At 38.8% G+C, this 15,906-nt stretch overlaps 4 protein-coding genes across 6 annotated transcripts in view; 1 reads left to right on the top strand and 3 right to left on the bottom strand.

Moving 5' to 3' along the window:
* Positions 1-631: 631 nt before the first annotated feature.
* On the bottom strand, positions 632-5,260 carry tmco6 (transmembrane and coiled-coil domains 6). 2 transcript variants are annotated; one of them, XM_057349924.1, is made up of 14 exons: positions 5,213-5,260; positions 5,003-5,096; positions 4,755-4,870; positions 4,561-4,673; positions 4,249-4,432; positions 4,063-4,167; positions 3,396-3,487; positions 3,118-3,234; positions 2,816-2,930; positions 2,473-2,644; positions 2,205-2,299; positions 1,821-1,988; positions 1,198-1,323; positions 632-1,073 (listed from the first exon to the last, which is right to left on the bottom strand). In XM_057349924.1, exons 2-14 carry the CDS (start codon positions 5,091-5,093, stop codon positions 1,053-1,055), a joined length of 1,515 nt encoding a protein of 504 aa, XP_057205907.1. In that variant the 5' UTR covers positions 5,094-5,096; positions 5,213-5,260; the 3' UTR covers positions 632-1,052. The 2 variants fall into 2 exon arrangements, with proteins under 2 accessions (XP_057205907.1, XP_057205906.1); XM_057349923.1 differs by having other exon boundaries at positions 633-1,073; positions 5,003-5,249.
* A 194-nt stretch (positions 5,261-5,454) lies between these two features.
* Positions 5,455-7,129, top strand: eif1ad (eukaryotic translation initiation factor 1A domain containing). Its single transcript, XM_057349841.1, has 5 exons — positions 5,455-5,586; positions 5,898-6,015; positions 6,095-6,203; positions 6,288-6,396; positions 6,487-7,129. The coding sequence occupies exons 2-5, from the start codon at positions 5,929-5,931 to the stop codon at positions 6,713-6,715; spliced, it is 534 nt and encodes a 177-aa protein (XP_057205824.1). The 5' UTR covers positions 5,455-5,586; positions 5,898-5,928; the 3' UTR covers positions 6,716-7,129.
* A 190-nt stretch (positions 7,130-7,319) lies between these two features.
* si:dkey-160o24.3 (N-acetyllactosaminide beta-1,3-N-acetylglucosaminyltransferase 2) lies at positions 7,320-10,587 on the bottom strand. The gene is made up of 2 exons (XM_057349867.1): positions 10,413-10,587; positions 7,320-9,378 (listed from the first exon to the last, which is right to left on the bottom strand). The coding sequence occupies exons 1-2, from the start codon at positions 10,452-10,454 to the stop codon at positions 7,990-7,992; spliced, it is 1,431 nt and encodes a 476-aa protein (XP_057205850.1). The 5' UTR covers positions 10,455-10,587; the 3' UTR covers positions 7,320-7,989.
* Positions 10,588-12,335: 1,748 nt separating this feature from the next.
* The window catches only part of nrg2b (neuregulin 2b), a 49,856-nt gene continuing 46,285 nt past the window's right edge, over positions 12,336-15,906 (bottom strand). For both annotated transcript variants that reach the window (XM_057350145.1, XM_057350146.1), the window contains one exon: positions 12,336-15,602. In XM_057350145.1, the coding sequence (XP_057206128.1) occupies positions 14,957-15,602 (646 nt within the window). In that variant the 3' untranslated portion in view covers positions 12,336-14,956. The remainder of the gene's footprint in view (positions 15,603-15,906) is intronic.

Here is a 15,906-nt window from a genome sequence, read left to right as displayed (position 1 = left end):
ATGTTAACAGATTTTTTTGACAGTTGTTTTGTATTACTTTGTGCGGCAAAATCACACTTTCCACACCCACATGCTATGATTAGCATAGCCGCAGCAGCGCTAAAACAACAACACTCACGCAACGCAATAGCTTACCACATAACGTAACGTTAAATACTGAAGAAGCGCGGTGTGAATCTCATCAGAGAGACACAATTCATAGGATTCATGTCATATAATCATGTCACCTCAGAGAAAGACACAAACCAGTCTGCTGTACTGGTCCTTGGTCATTTCATAACACTTCAAACTGGCCAGTTACATAAAGGACAAAGTGTATCATTTAACACATCAGCTGGATGCCCCATGCAGCACTGTTTTCAATACATTAACCCTTTATTTACACGACTATAATATAAAATATAACACAGCACAATATTAACGAATAAATAAATACAATTTAGGGCTTAATGAATACAGCTACAAAAACGTTCAATGGAAAGTATAGCGCCCACCAAAATACCATAATTTAGCCTACTACAGTAAAATTTTGCAATTTTATATAGACCATACATCAGCATAAGAGTAATATATTATGAAAACTTCTCATATTGTTTTAGGTAATATCACATGAATTTATTATGCTTTACAAAATATGCAACAATGTTCATTGTAAATACTGGAATATAATATAATATAGAGGAATATTATAGAACAATATTCTATGTTTCTGAATAATAGTACTATTCAACATACTAAATGTATAGGCTACTGTAAACTTTTATATGTGCTGGTGTTATATACACTGCCTTTCTGTACTGTATATTGAAGTCAGCACAATCCGATTAGTGCTCACGTACAGAATATTTTTGCGTCCGCAGGTCTAGGGGAACAGCAGGTATCGCAAACATGAACGTGCCAAACATCAGCAGCAACATTTAATTTGCAGGACACTTTAGAAAACCAACGTACATAAATGACTTTGCAAATGCAAAAATGTACATTTCTGTCAGTGTTCTAGGAGGGCAAATGTCAGTAATTTATTTCTGTCATCCTGTTGTTGGATTCCAGTGTTATGATGAAAGACTCTCCACCTTTAAAACAAAAGAATGAGATATGAATTCTATAATTTTGGAAATTTAAATGTAAATACAGTTACATTTATAACGTGTCCCATGCTTCAGTGCATGCATGACATCAGGTTACGTCACTACTGACCTCACAGAAAGAAGAAAAATGATTATCGAGAATGTATGCAGCTCTGACACGCTGTTCTGCTTCACTGTTATACTGAATCGCCTCCAGTAGAGGAACACCGTTCAACCTTGTGAACTCCTCAATCACCTGTCAAATGCACGAGAGCATCAGTTAAAGGGATACTTCACCCAAAAATGACAATTCTATCATCATTTACTCACATTCGAGTTGTTCCAAATCTGTATACATTTCTTGTTTCTGATGAACACAGAGAAAGATATTTGGAAGAATGCTTGTAACCAGACAGATTTTGCCCCCCATTGACTACCATAGTAGGAAAAAATACAATGGTAGTTAAAAGTGCCTCAGAACTGTTTGTTGTCCTACAGTCTTCAAAACGTCTTCTTTTGTGTTCAACAGAAAGTATTTTTTTCAAACTATGGTAGTCAATGGGGGGCAAAATCTGTCGGTTCTAAGCAGTCTTCCAAATATCTTTCTCTTTATACAGATTTGGAACAACTCGAAGATGAGTAAATGATGACAGAAGTTTCGTTTTTGGTATCCCTTTAACCGCGGTTGTTGAACGACTGTGAGCGAGCTCTTTATAAGAGTAACTAGATGTGCCATAAGTGTGATCTGTTTACCTGTGGGCTGCTGGATACCAACATGTATAACACGTCCAGGCTTAGAGTAACCACCTCCGGCTCAGCCATTTTGAGGGTGGCACAAAGACCATTGAGCACCCCTGCTTGAGTCAACCGAACACAGTATTCTGGGCCATGATGAGCGATGTTACCCAGAACTCTCAGCACCTTTTACAAACAAAAACATGCTGGAAGAGATTAGGTTAACCAAACTTCGGGTACAGTATGTTACTAAAATGAACATGTTGACCAGGGTAAAGCAATCAATAAAAACAGATCTATTTACAAAGTGATGGGCTTAAAAATAGTCATTTAAATATATTTTTTCTTCATTATCACATAAGTGCACAAATTAAGTAAATAAAGCTGATGACTGTTGCCTACCATTAAATTTATTCCTTTGGAGAAGGACAGAAGATCGATTAACATAGGAACCAGGTTAAGAAGCAGGAGATCAGAGCAGAATCCACTGGAACTGGCTTGAAACAAAGTATCAAAATAATAAAAAAATGTGCCAGCAGATATTCAGTGAATGTGCACATGAGAGTAAGTAGAAAATGACAATATCATCTTTTCTTTTTTCTGGGATGTCACGAATTGTGCTTTCAAAACAATAAAACTGACACAAGAGGCTATTCAGCCATGTGCGTACCGGTGAGGTTGTTGAGCACCCACAGGCTCTCTCTGCTCAGTCCCGCGTGAGACTGAAGATAAGCCTGACTAAAGACACACAGGGCGGCAAGGAGACGTGTGTCCTCTGGCATTACATCACACTCTCCACTGACCAGCAGGTTACCAAGGCAACGGAGGAGAGGCCAAATGAGCTGCAGAGCAAAAGCCAAAGTCAGAAAATCAAAAAGAGAACCAGGTGCGACTCATCAGAAAGGAACTTTCTCAGATGAGAATATCTTTATTCCTGTTTCTACATTCATTATAAATTAGATGGACAGTATGTATGTGATGTGGGTACAGGATGTTGCTTTGCAATAGCTTACCAATTCCATCCCATCCTCAAGGTTTCCTTTAGCAACAGTGCCCCCTAGTGTTATTAACACAGCAACACACTGTGAGAGGACCCCTTGTGTCACCAGCACCGAGTTATGCAAATTACTGCAAAGCAGAACATCAAGTCATATTTCAGCTGAGTAATAACTCCTCTGGCCTATTTATCTTAGATAAAATTAACTTCAATAAGTTCAAATGAGAAATTATGTTGTCTGAATACAACAACACACACACATTTAAAACCAACACGCCATTGTTTTCTCAATGTCATTGTTTGAATTTTCTGCCACACCTGCTAACTAAATAGTGTAAACACCACGCACACTCAATTGCGGGTCCAAAACCAAACTCGTGATCAGGAGTCAGTGCTGAGATCAAATCCAGCATTACTCCTGAATCCTCAACAGCTCTGAGGAGGAACACAGACAAAGACAATGCAATACACAGATAAAAATCTGTTATGTGATAATAACCAGTATTTAACTAGACGTATTTCTAGGGTGCCAAAAATGAGTTTGACCCACATCATTTAAACAAGCATAAAACAAACAACACGTGTTGGTTCCTTACGGTATGATTTTTTCAGTAGCTTCTTTTGCCTGCAACAACTGAGACAGCGCAAAGCCAACAGCCTCCACCACAGCCAGACTATACCTCTGATTCTGAAACAGAGAAGATCTTAGTAAATATCACAGCGCCTGTCAAGAACATGCCCAGGTAATATTTTATATGTTATAAAAACATATACATAGAAATAATAGATCATTGTTTTGTGCTATTATTGTTTCATTACGTAGGATATATATTAATATATAATATTAATAATGACTTTAGAATCATAAAATGAATGAGATACAATAAACCTATTAAAATCAGGATTCATTTAAAAGTATTGTGAGACAATCTTATTAATATAACATATCGTATTATTATTACACATTATTATATATTATTTAAAAATTGTTTGCAGATCATGGTAGTATAATGCCTCACAATAAAAAAATTAAATTATTGATGATTTCAAGTAAACATTTTGTATCTCAATACAAATTTTATGATTCTAATTTTAAAAGTCATTGGAAATAAAAAATCTTATCTTTCCCAGACATGTTTTCCATCAAAGACCATTATAAGTATATATATGCTGATTTTTTTATGGACCGTACAGTAAGGACGTAGTAAGATACAAATAGGTTCAAAAGTGACAGGTAACCGTTAGTTAGTTAAATGTTCTCACTTGAATGCACCTCGCCAAGGCTGAAATGATTCCCTGAGCCAGAAGCTTCTCTCTAACTAAAGTCCTGTCGGCACACAGGTTTCCCAGTGTGTACAAACAGATTTCCTTACAAAAAAGACAAAATAGAAATAAAATGTGGATAAAACTCAACAATGTTCCTCTGATATTGACTGTACAGTCACTGACCATTAGCTTAGGGCTCTGACTGGAGAGATATGTGAGGAGGTACGGGCCAGCAGAGAGACATGCTTGACCTACGCTAGGATGAGGAGAGTGAGACAGCTCATGAAGACAGCGTGCAGCCTCCAGCTGGCACTGGGCATTATGACCACTGAGCTGCCCGACCAACATGTGCATGCTGTTCTCGGACCTGTAGATAAACAAACGCGTGTAAATTGTGGCTATCTGATATATACAATGAACTGAAATGTCAAACCTAAGTAAGAGTCTGAGATAAATCAACTAAAATGTAAAACATCTGATCAAGGGAGGTCATACTTAATGAAAGTGAGTTGGGTGTCTGGGTTTCTAAGAGCTTTTCTGAGAGATGCCAGACGACTTGCTTTCTCCTCACCACCACCACGCTGGACTCCACATATCATCTCTCTCACCTAATGTCATACATACACAATAAATACATGAACTTTATTGTCAGTAGAGGAACAGGCAAGATCTTCCTCTACCATACATGCCTGTTCGGGTGACAGGTGAGGAGCAGAGCCTGTCTCCATTGAGTCTTCATCTTCATCTACATTCTGTAACAGTCTTTTACTGGTAAGCTGTCTGTCTCTCCTCGCCTGTCTGAGAACTATTATGAAGAAATAAATGTTCACGTTACATCATGTGGACTGCATTAACATATTAAAAACAACACTAAACTAACGTTAGATGCAGCATTGCATGTAACAAAGCTAACCCTCATACACACATGCACACAAACCTTTCTCAAATTCTCGTTTCTTCCGTTTAAACTCCTCCAAATCATTTGCAGATCGACTTGCTTTATGGCGGATTGTTTTCCGTCTCCACATTTTCTATGAATTCCAAAATCACGTTATGCAAATAATTATTTTAATGAAATGTTTTAATATCGCTTAATTTCACAACAGAAATGTAAGGCAAAGAAAATCTTGGTAACTTAATCACACACATTTGCTTGCCATCAGGGCCTTCGTCGCAGTGGACCACGAACGTGAACTCTGACAACAATCTTTTAAAATAAAAGTGCAATCTTCACTGAATGTTTTTTGGTCTATGTAAATGTTCTGTATCCAATGGCGAATTTGTTTTACATTCATTCATATACAGAGTAAGTGTTATATATTTAATATTTTTTAATAATATTTTTAAGTGGTTTTGATGCTTTTATTCTGAAATATTAAATATCCGGCGTTCTCATAGCGCTTCCACTCGCTGTTGCTTCACGATTCTGTGAAGAAGATTCCAGTAAACGTTAGCAATTTAGCTCAATGCCATTAGTTAAACAACCAAGATTACATTTAGAGTTTCACATACAGTTTCTAGGTAGGTGACTTCGGAAAATGTGGGTTTTACCATACAGACAAATAGAGAACGTTATCCAAACCAACACAGCACGGGTGCCACATGTTAATGCAGCCTGCTATCATTAGCGTTATAGAATCATTTGTGAAGTAGCTGAAATATTTTAAATGTACACTTTTGTATTGATCAGTGATACTTGTTTTGTCATTTTGCCCTGAGATGAGAAGCGCTGTTGTGTGTTTTATTTGTAATTTGGTGAAGTTATTTGAAATCCACACAGTATTCTGCGTGACCTACTGTTTCTTAAATTTTAAATCTCGTTGTTTTTTTAGGTGATACAAATTTAAGATACTTACATCCACCATGTCAAAGGCAACCAAACGCAAGCACGTAGTAAAGGAAGTTCTGGAGGAGTATGTCACACCCACTGAAGACCAGCAAATTATGAGGGTACAGTACAGTTTATGAACTCAATTTTGGGAATTGTGAAGTGTTGAGAAGCTTAAAAGTTTAATTTATGAAATCACAGGTATTGGGTAGTAATGGCAACAATCTCCACGAGGCTGTGACTGACAGTGGCGAGCAGTTCCTGCTCAGCATGCCCACAAAGTTCCGCAAGAACCTCTGGATCAAACGAGGTTTGTTTTTGATTGTCTTTCCTAGATAGGATGCTTTGTTTACTAAAAGTTTTTCACTCATTTTTTACTGTCTCTCTTTGTTAGGAGACTTTGTCATCGTTGATCCCATTAAAGAAGGAGGAAAAGTGAAGGGAGAGATTAGTTTCATACTTTACAGGGACAACATCCAATATCTGAGGAAACTCGGTATCTGGTGAGGCTGTTGGCCAACTTTGAAAAAATAACGTGTTAACAAATGTTTTAGTCTCAAATTGTAACAACAGCATTTTCACGCTTCACGCAGGCCAAAAGGATTCCAGGAATCTTACACATCTGCTGAGAGGAACAAAGGAACACGGAAAGTTCAAAACGAAGAAAAAACCGAGCAGGAAGAGCCTGACAGTGACTCTGAGAACGATGACAGTGATCTGTTTGTGAACACTAATCGTGCCACTGTCCTCTACAGCGAGAGTGAGGACGATGATGATGATGATGATGAGGAGTGTGATGAGACCAAAGAGAACAGTTTGTAGATGGAGAGAAAAGAACAAAACTGCTATCTAATACTTGGACGATGCTTTACAACAGAATGACCAAGAGCAGCTTTTTTGTAACGAACCTTGATTGAGCTTTAATACCCGGACAAACCACACTGATGCCTGAGACTGAACTGAATTTCAGGGCTGTAATTGTTTTAAATGATTCCTCTCCGATGACATTCAGAAGCTAGTTAAGTGTTCTCAGAAGGAATTAACAGATTATTCATAATTTGTGTCCTTAAATGTATTTTCCTTCTGGTGAAATGAAACATATTGTGTATCATTATATTTGTAAATAGTGAATTGCAATAAAGTTTGATTGTATGCTATACCCACACTTGTCAACCACAAACACGTGATCAGAATGACACTTGTAGAATCTAGAACAAAAAGACCATTATGATTTGTGCATTGTGGCATTGGTTTAAATGAAGTACATTACAAACCCAAATTCACATTATTAAAGGTAAATTATACTTTTTCGTACAATTATTATTATTATGTCAATATGCAAAAACACCTTTATTGTTGTTAAAATGGGCTTTATTTGCTTAATCCAATACTTTTCTTTCGAGGTCAAATATGAGATTACATGTGATTCACCCAGTAATTTAGATTTAAAAACACACTAAAAGAGGAACAATTACCATTTCTTGTTTTTTCTTTTCTACTTAAACTTACAGATGACTTGAGAGTCTAGCAAAACTGCAACAGCACATTTGTTAAATGGTGTTGCAGTGAAAAAGAGAAACATTACAAAAATGTTAAGGGGCAGTTTACCCAAAAACTAAAATTCAGTCAAACCTTTTGTCATTTTAAACCGATTTTCTTTTGCAGATATTTTAAATAATGTTGGTAACAGAAAATCGATGGTACCCATTGACTTGCATTGGTTTAATGTACATAAAATAAAAGTGAATGGGTACCTTCGGTTTGTGGTTTCCAACATTTTTCAAACAATCTTTTTCTGTGTTCTGCGGAAGAAAGAAGGTCAAAATGGTTTGAAATGACGAGACGAGTAAATAATGATGGAATTATCACTTTTGATTGAACTACCCTTTAAACCACTGTACAAAACAATCAACCTTATTTCAAACTCGTAGAAAACATCATGCAATGCATTATAGTAGATAAGTGTTTCAGTCAGAAAACAGTCTAAATCTCTGTGAGAAGCTGGGTTTCGCTCCCGAAAGGTTGAAAGTCATTTAAATACTGGCTGTCCAAACTTGTCGGATTATCATAACTGAGAAAACCTGTTAAGAACAGCCTTAATTGACTCCAGGTTTGACTCTCAGTGCCGTGTTTCTGCATTCAGGGCTGGGTGCTGATGTTTCAGTCCAGAGCTGGAACATGTCCGTTGGGCTGCGCTTGTGGACCAGGAGGATGGTGTGGTTTGCACAGGGATCTATAGGTTCATCTTTAGGAAAGTCAAATGTGAGGAAGGCAGGATGGTTGATAGGTGGGACGCCCAGTCTCTGCAGGCACATGCCCAGATAGACATCATCAATGGGAAAGAGATGAACCCTCTGTGACACCTCAAAGAGCTTATGGGCCAGAGAACCGGAATACACCACGCCTCCTCCACCTGGATATGTTGGGTACAGCCCTTTGTAGAAGCTCTTTGGGACGTAATACTTTGTATCGTTCGACCGCAAAGGCGCTGCGTTCCTTATTACATCACCCACAACAAACTGTATCTTGTTTGATTGTGTAGATCTTTTCGTAGTCGTAGCCGTTCCAGTCTTCTCCTCCTCAGCCTGCAGATAGTCCAGGATAGCAGGCGTCCTAACAAACACATCATCATCACCCTTAAAGATGAAACGGGCGTGTGGACAGCGCCTTGAGAACCACTCCCAGAACAACACATCCTTTAGTGTAAGATTAAAGAAAGTGTCTGTGAAATCCCATTGGATGATGTCACCGAATAGCCTACTCTCAAGTCTTAATTTTTTTTCGGTATGCGAGTCTTTGGTCATCCCCAAAAGGAAAACCCTGCGAACAAGCCCCCCTTCTTTCTCCCGTCCCTTCACCCTTCCCGAACGCCCCCAAGTCTGTCTAATGGCCTCCCGGTTCTCAAAGTTTGCGCTTTGAGTTTTGATGGCCAGGAGCAACATCGGAGCCCGAGTCTTTGCCAGGGGCCCGTGGTCGCAAACATCTCGAGGCTCCAGGATCAGTGGATAGTCTCGACAGTGCATAGACATGACAAAATTTTTCATCTGGTTGGAAAACGTTTCGTAATCTGGCATTAAATTAAGAATCTCATAATCTGGGGAACAGGATCCAGCACTCCCAATGGATCTTTCTCTATCGTCAGGAATGTTGCTGGGGTTTACAGAAGCAGCGATCAGTGCTGGCTTTAGGATCGGGTTGTTTCGGCGGTCTGCGATGTGCTGGATAAAGTTCCACAGTGCTCCACTATCTAGTTCAGTTCTCCAAAAGCACTTTTCAGGGTGAGGAGCCAGATCTTTAGAGAAGCTCAGCCCGGTGGCAATAAAGCGTGTCGGTAGCAAAGGTACGGGTTGAATGTTGGACATGCCGTGTTTCATGGCATAGGTCAAAGCCACTGACACATAGATGTACACTGGGATAAGCACAAAGCACGGCGAGCAGATGAACATGATCCGGCGACGATATCGACACAGATGTGAAGCCGTACCCTGTGAAAAGACAAATTATTCAAAAATAAAGCTTTTTATAATTATATGTTACACTGGTCTTTTAAGTCGTCATTAGAAATTGCAGGAGATCATTCAGATAGCATCAATTATCGCAGATTATTTAGTACATTATGGTATAAAATTGGGTACAAACCTTCCATGGTAATCATGTTTGACAAAAAGGTTTCTGTCACTGTAATCACCAGGGTGATAATCCTAGTGAAACTAGGATTAAGTGCATGTATTATATATATATTATATAAATTCAATGCAGGGTGAAGTCAGATAAAATTGGCCGCTTTTTGTTTACTCTTATCATCACTGCATCATCGTTTATGTATCAAAAATAATGTTTTTCTAAGCATACTACTATACACTATAGCACAACTCAGGTCCAGGCAAGAGTTATTTTAGGTGGTTTAGGGGTTTTGTTTGTTTGTTTTATTTATTGTTAATGAGTACTATAAATGTTACAAGGTATAACAAGATGTTTATTTTATATAAATTAAACATCGTATTTAATAAAAGTTACACGTAAAATAAAATGCTTATTATAACTGACTTGAATAATACATGGTTTTTAAAGACAGTCTCCATTTGAAGTCCTGCTCTCCTTATTTTAGCAGACATATAGGCAATGTAAACATTTTAAACATATTGATAAAAACGTTTGTGGCAACCGATTGCAACCGTTTAGGCAGTAAATGGGTCATTTTACCTTATGGCCCACTTTAGCTGACCCTGTTTGATAGTAAATTTAACAGCATAAAATTATTTAGGAAAAAATGCAGTAGCATTATATACTTATCTATACAGTATCCAAATGCAACATGCAACAATAATTAAACGACAATTATTTATCAACTTAAGTTTACATTCGTTTCAAAAACTTGTCGAGTATGCAGTTTATGCGTAACAGTGCTGAAACACAGTAAATCTTTTTTTGCCATAAATTTGATCGTTCCAATCACAATTAAATAGTAAAAAAACTTTGTATTTTAAAAGACGTCTTTAAACGTGATATTTTGACTTACCACGTTTCTGGTGATGAATTTTCTGACTTTAAATTTCGCCATTCACTTTACCATAATACCTATAAGTGTAGAAACGCGGAGCTAAAATACAAAATCAAATGGAGGAATCTGATATATGAAATTGTCTTCTAACAAATCGAACAACTAAATAAAATCCACTCAGTTGGATGGTGGAATCTCCCGTACCTCGCGCACAGCACGTGAAGTGGCTGAATGTATAGGGGTTGCACAGGTGAACGTGTAAAGACACGCCCACCATCCGCAAGTCAAATGAATCGTCTAGCCGTGATACGGAGAAGTGGGGCTTGATTTTTTTTAGAACTAAAGTCTTGGCTATAAAAAAGCTTGGCTTTCATCAAAAAAAAAAAAAACTGGGGCATGTTGTCACATTATGGGTGTCTGCCATTGGATAACCAAGCTTTTCAGCAAAATGTACTATGAAATCATTGTTTTGGTCAACATAAACTGTAATTGTTTACATTAGCTCACATGATCTATCAATGATCAATTCTCATACAGCATTTATTCGTTTGTTAATTTCAGCATTTACTAAAACATTTTTAATATCAAACGTTGTGTCTGTTAACACGCACAATGAACAAACATGAATCATTTTATTGACATTAACTAACATTAACAAGGACTAATAAATGCTGAAAAACAAAAGTGTTCATTGTTAGCTAAGCTAATTTATTCACTACTATTGACAAATAGCACAAAAATATTAATATTTTTTATTGCAATTACAGTGTGGGTCACAGATCTTACAGTTTCACTTTAGTTTTGAACTAGGTTTTTTCAAAAACTAACATACAAAAGCACAGCTGAGACAACATGCATGTGAAATTTTTTAAGCTTATCTTAACTATTTATCATGACAATATAAGCATACTTTTGTGTGTAACACACTAACACGTGAAACGTGTCAGATTTCATGGGTTATATATTTCACAGTTGGTTCTGTATTTTGTAGTTTCACTCATGCCAAACTTGTTGTTAGACAAGTATGGCGAGCTGTCCACACAATACACTGGTGAAATGATGGGTCTCCTCCCCACAGAAGCAGAAAACAGGTTTTTCAGGTAAATGTAACTATTCATTTGTTGTTAAAACGATATCAGAAGTGTGTTGTAATGTGTATTCAAACCTAAAAGTATTCATAAAAATCTTGCAAATCCTACTAGAGGTGTTGTCTAGTGCCAAATGTATGAGATCAACACACCTGGGCGACTTACCCACAAATACTTCAGTCTTCAACAGAGCATGTCATCCATACCAAGTATAGTTTAAAGGTAAGACATGTGTTTTGCACTATTGTTTATTTGAAAGTGTAATAAGTGCTGTACTTTTTGATTGTACTTTGTGTCCATGTGTCCAAACGGTTGGAACAGCCGTAGCTTTTTGGTTTGCATTTACATTTCACTAGTTTACTTACCATTTGGCAGATGCTTTTCTCCAAATCCTCATACAGTGCATTCAGTATGTGTGTTCCCGGGAATAAAACCTGTGATCTTTGTGCAATGCTCTACCTATTGAGCTAAAGAATTAATCTTATTTCAGAGCTGATTCACTTAATACCACAAGCCTTTGAGCATTAAACTCTTTAAGCTTTTTAAGCAATGTCAGATTCCAGAAGAGTGTTGTCGTTAATATCAGCACACCTTGTATATGAAACAAGTATTCAATAGAGCATCACAACTGATAAAGATATTGCTTACAAAAGTCTGTATTTTGAAGGTATGTAAAATGTGTTTTTATGTTGTATGCACTTCAGTTTTTTCTTGCTTATGTATTTATCAACAGATTGAAAATAAAAAAAAGATTTAAAGTGGAATCTGTGCTGTTGATAAAGATTAAATGAGCATTTCCCTGAAAAAGAGAAAAGAGTCAGAAACAGACATAGAAGAGAAAATGACATACATCCTTCATTTTTTAAAATGGTAGGAATTAAGATTTATTTTTTTCTCCATATGAACAAGTGGTTTGATTTTATTTTATTTTTTACAAGTACTATTTTTTTGAGAAAACTTGCAAAATTTCTAGCATATTCCAAGTCAAGAATGAACATGAAAAAGGGAATTTATTGCTGAATGTCAAATGAAATCTACACCTTCACCGTGTGAACACGAATCGGTTGCTGCGGTAACCATGCACCCATCTACCTGAACCACTAGTACATGCAGAGGAAGGGACGCCTTCACGGGCAGACAGGAAGAACAGAAGAGAAATACAGGAAGAAAGAAATCTGTGAGACGAGCGCTGCTTCAAATGAGCGTGTGTATTGAGTATGCTAAATGACTTTAGTGTGCGTGTTTAAGTGTGTGTGTACTGTATGTATTTGCAGGTGTTCGTGAGAGTGTCACCAAAACTAAAAATTCTGCCATCATTTATTCACCCTCATGTCATTCGTTCTCCCGTAGAAAAACGCACAAAACATTTTTAATGATGTACTTGGTCACACTTTTCCATGCGAGTACAATAAACAGGGAGCTTTCGAGCTTCAAAGAGAACACGAATGCACTTCAAATGTGCTCCATATGACTCGTGCGCTCCATCCGACTCATCTGAAGCCGACAGTTTTGTGTGAGGAGGAAGTCTTTCAGTCTGTTTGTCACACAGCGGCTTTCAAAATGTCAGAATACAGCGCACGAGTCATGTTAAACAATGTTTACAAAATGCATACTGCTGTTTCGGTGTCCTTTTTAAAGCCTTAAAGGTTCAGTTCACCCAAAATCAAAGATTCTGTCATCATTTATACTCTGGAACACAAAAGAAGATATTGTCTACGTGGTTTTGTGTCCATCCAATGGAAGTCAATGGGGGCCAGTGTTGTTTGGTTAGCAACGTTCTTCGTTTTTGGGCGAGTTGTCCCTTTAAGCTTAGTTCATTGTAAATGAATGGAAACGAAAGACTTTTGGTGTTCTTTGGTGTTTAACGAACATGTCTTGAATGATGTGGGGGCGAGTAAATAAACGAACTGTTATTTTAGGGTGAACTGGGCCTGTATGTGTACATGTGCATATGTTGTTTGTCTAAATGTATCGTAGGCTGCTGGCCTCTGGAAGGAGGGGTTAACACTATATCTTCATCCGCCTAAAGTTGCACGTCTAGTAGCCAAACACATGTTGCTTTGAGCAAGTCTCCAGCTTGCACACACGCAAAAGAAAATCACAGAAATAGGAAAGAAGAGCTAAGAGAAACAACAAAAACATGGACCATTTGCAGACAAACACAGCTGGTCGTATCATTCTGTATGGTCTCCCCAGCATCACGTAGACAATACGGGCAGTAATGGATCCGTTCCGGTCGGAGAGGCGTCTTATGAGTTTTCGATGAAAAGTCCTGAGACACAGTGCGGCTTAAAGCTGCTGGCATAGGAATGGAAACGTGTGGGCTATGAGAAGAGATGTAGGTCCGTGTAGGCTAGAATCAGGCTGGATTGGTGGCACTGCGGCCAATGACTGCTCATGGAAGTAAGATACAGTGCAATGAGCTCATCTCACAACGAGGGGGTGACAAAGTCACCAACATGTCTCTCTTTCGGTTTTTAACCCATTGGTGTCACTTGCTAAAATAGAGAGCTTGCTTTAGATCCATCAGAAAGAATACAAGCATACAAGTACACACGGGCGTATGTCTACACACACGTACACGCACTCGAAACGTTAACCTGAAGACGAACACGACGCTAAACGCACAAACTAAACGCGTCCTCACGCTGAAAGGCAGCCACTACTGTGTACACGAAGACACGTAGATATACACTGAGATTCCACATTCACAGACTACTCTTTCACGCACACACACGAGTGTAAACACATTCATCGGACGTACAGACCACCACGTTTGAAAACCCTGAACGCCGAGGACCCGGCGTCGTGCCCTGTGAACTCCTGCATACGTCCGTTTCCATGGAAACAATATGCGACGACCAGTTGAGAAACAACTATGAACGAAACGCGTAACCCAAAACGAAACGTAAAGCGCGATCCGATGTTTTGTTGGAACAGAATGAATCGGGTGTGGGCATGGAAATCCACTGACGTAAACAAACACCTTACACAGAAGTGACTCGATATTGCATGGTGTCTGAATAATATCACAGTTCATATGGGGAGATCCCGAACAAACGAAACGAACGTAAGAAAAAGCAAAAATAGAGAGAGACAAACATGTCTATAAAACCCAGGGGTCTGTTTTACGAAAGGCTACAAAAACTCAACTGAACCTCCCTCATCGGCAAACAGCAAAAGGCACCACAATATTATTCTATTTCTAACTCGTGAAAAAATTGGCACGTAATTGTTTCTCGTAATGCTGTAAATCAAAAAAAGAAATTACATATAAATAGTTTTCCCCCTATAAAAAAAGTCTTTGCTGCTAGCTAGTAGACAATTTTTGCGGAAATGAAAATAAATATTCCATTTATTTAGAATATCTGTCTGTTATATAAAATAAAAAATATTTCTCATAGGTGCAGGTCTATAGCATATCGTTTGTTTTGCGCTCCTAGATACGTTTATTCGTCCTTGTTTTCTCCTCTTTTAAAGGGGTGCATTGTCTGGTTTGGACCGAGATTGCGACAGTTTGTTCGACTGCACGTTACCGCGGGAGCCAGAGCGTCCCGTGTTGCTGTAAGTCCGCGTGTCGTTGGGTCGGTAGATGGTGGCCGGCTCGGTGGCGTTCATGTTCTGCATACTAAGAAACGGCGTGCTTTCGCCGTGGCCGAGGTCGCCTACCTCATCGTCCTCCCATTCGCTGTCTGACAGGCAACTTTGAGAGCTGTAGTTCCTGGGTCCAGGCGCGCGCTGCGCCACGTGTCCGTTGACCCGCGATCTTCTGCGCCAACGGCGCCCACTGCCGCTCTTTTTGGGCTGCTCTCGGGAGGTCACGTACTCCTGCGTGGTCTCGTAGTCCTCGTCGTCCACGAAGCGGTACGGGCTGGACGGAAGGGAGCCCGTGCTTTCCGCCGCGTAGTATGGCCGTCGCGAGCGCCGGTATCGGTGCAGGAGCGGCTGGTCGTCCTCGGGCAAGTAGGCTGCCATGGCGACGGCGGAGGCAGCGGGCGGCAGGGAGAGGGCGTGGCTGGCGTTGGGCGTGGTGATCTGAAAGGTAGGCACCTGTGGGGGCAGTGAGGAGTGGAAGTCCACCGGAGACAGACGTGCCGGCGTGGTCAGAGCGGACACATACCTAAGAAAGTTGCAGACAAAAAAATAAAGTGGTTAAGTATTATTCTTATTATTATTTATTCTTATTGATATTGATAATAATTATAATTATTGATAACAATAATTAATAGTCGTCTACTGTATGCGAATGTGACAAACAGCAGCAATCTAGCATTTTACTGTAGTGTAGCAAATCTAAGTTAAACTGCAGTCACGGTATTGAAGCATGTAGTTAAATGTGTAGTTTTATTTCATGACAACATCGTCAACTTTTATCTTTTATAGAATACTGAACACAGTCAGAAGAAGCAGGTAGAGCAGTTATT

The sequence above is a fragment of the Triplophysa rosa genome, linkage group LG13 (genome assembly GCF_024868665.1).
Source record: "Triplophysa rosa linkage group LG13, Trosa_1v2, whole genome shotgun sequence".
Classification (NCBI taxonomy): Eukaryota; Metazoa; Chordata; class Actinopteri; order Cypriniformes; family Nemacheilidae; genus Triplophysa; species Triplophysa rosa.
This window is presented reverse-complemented; position numbering and strand designations above follow the sequence as displayed.

Bases quoted from the DNA above. Each gene is read 5' to 3' on its own strand.
- tmco6 (XM_057349924.1), bottom strand. From the start codon at position 5,093: ATGTGGAGACGGAAAACAATCCGCCATAAAGCAAGTCGATCTGCAAAT. The intron at 4,674-4,754 runs GCATGTATGGTA...GTATGACATTAG, and splicing joins CTCACCTGTCACCCGAACAG to GTGAGAGAGATGATATGTGG. The intron at 2,300-2,472 runs GTACGCACATGG...CTTTGTTTCAAG, and splicing joins GGTGCTCAACAACCTCACCG to CCAGTTCCAGTGGATTCTGC.
- si:dkey-160o24.3 (XM_057349867.1), bottom strand. From the start codon at position 10,454: ATGGCGAAATTTAAAGTCAGAAAATTCATCACCAGAAACGTG. The intron at 9,379-10,412 runs GTAAGTCAAAAT...GTCTTTTCACAG, and splicing joins AATTCATCACCAGAAACGTG to GGTACGGCTTCACATCTGTG.
- eif1ad (XM_057349841.1), top strand. From the start codon at position 5,929: ATGTCAAAGGCAACCAAACGCAAGCACGTAGTAAAGGAAGTTCTGGAG. The intron at 6,204-6,287 runs GTTTGTTTTTGA...TCTCTTTGTTAG, and splicing joins GAACCTCTGGATCAAACGAG to GAGACTTTGTCATCGTTGAT. The intron at 6,397-6,486 runs GTGAGGCTGTTG...CGCTTCACGCAG, and splicing joins CTGAGGAAACTCGGTATCTG to GCCAAAAGGATTCCAGGAAT.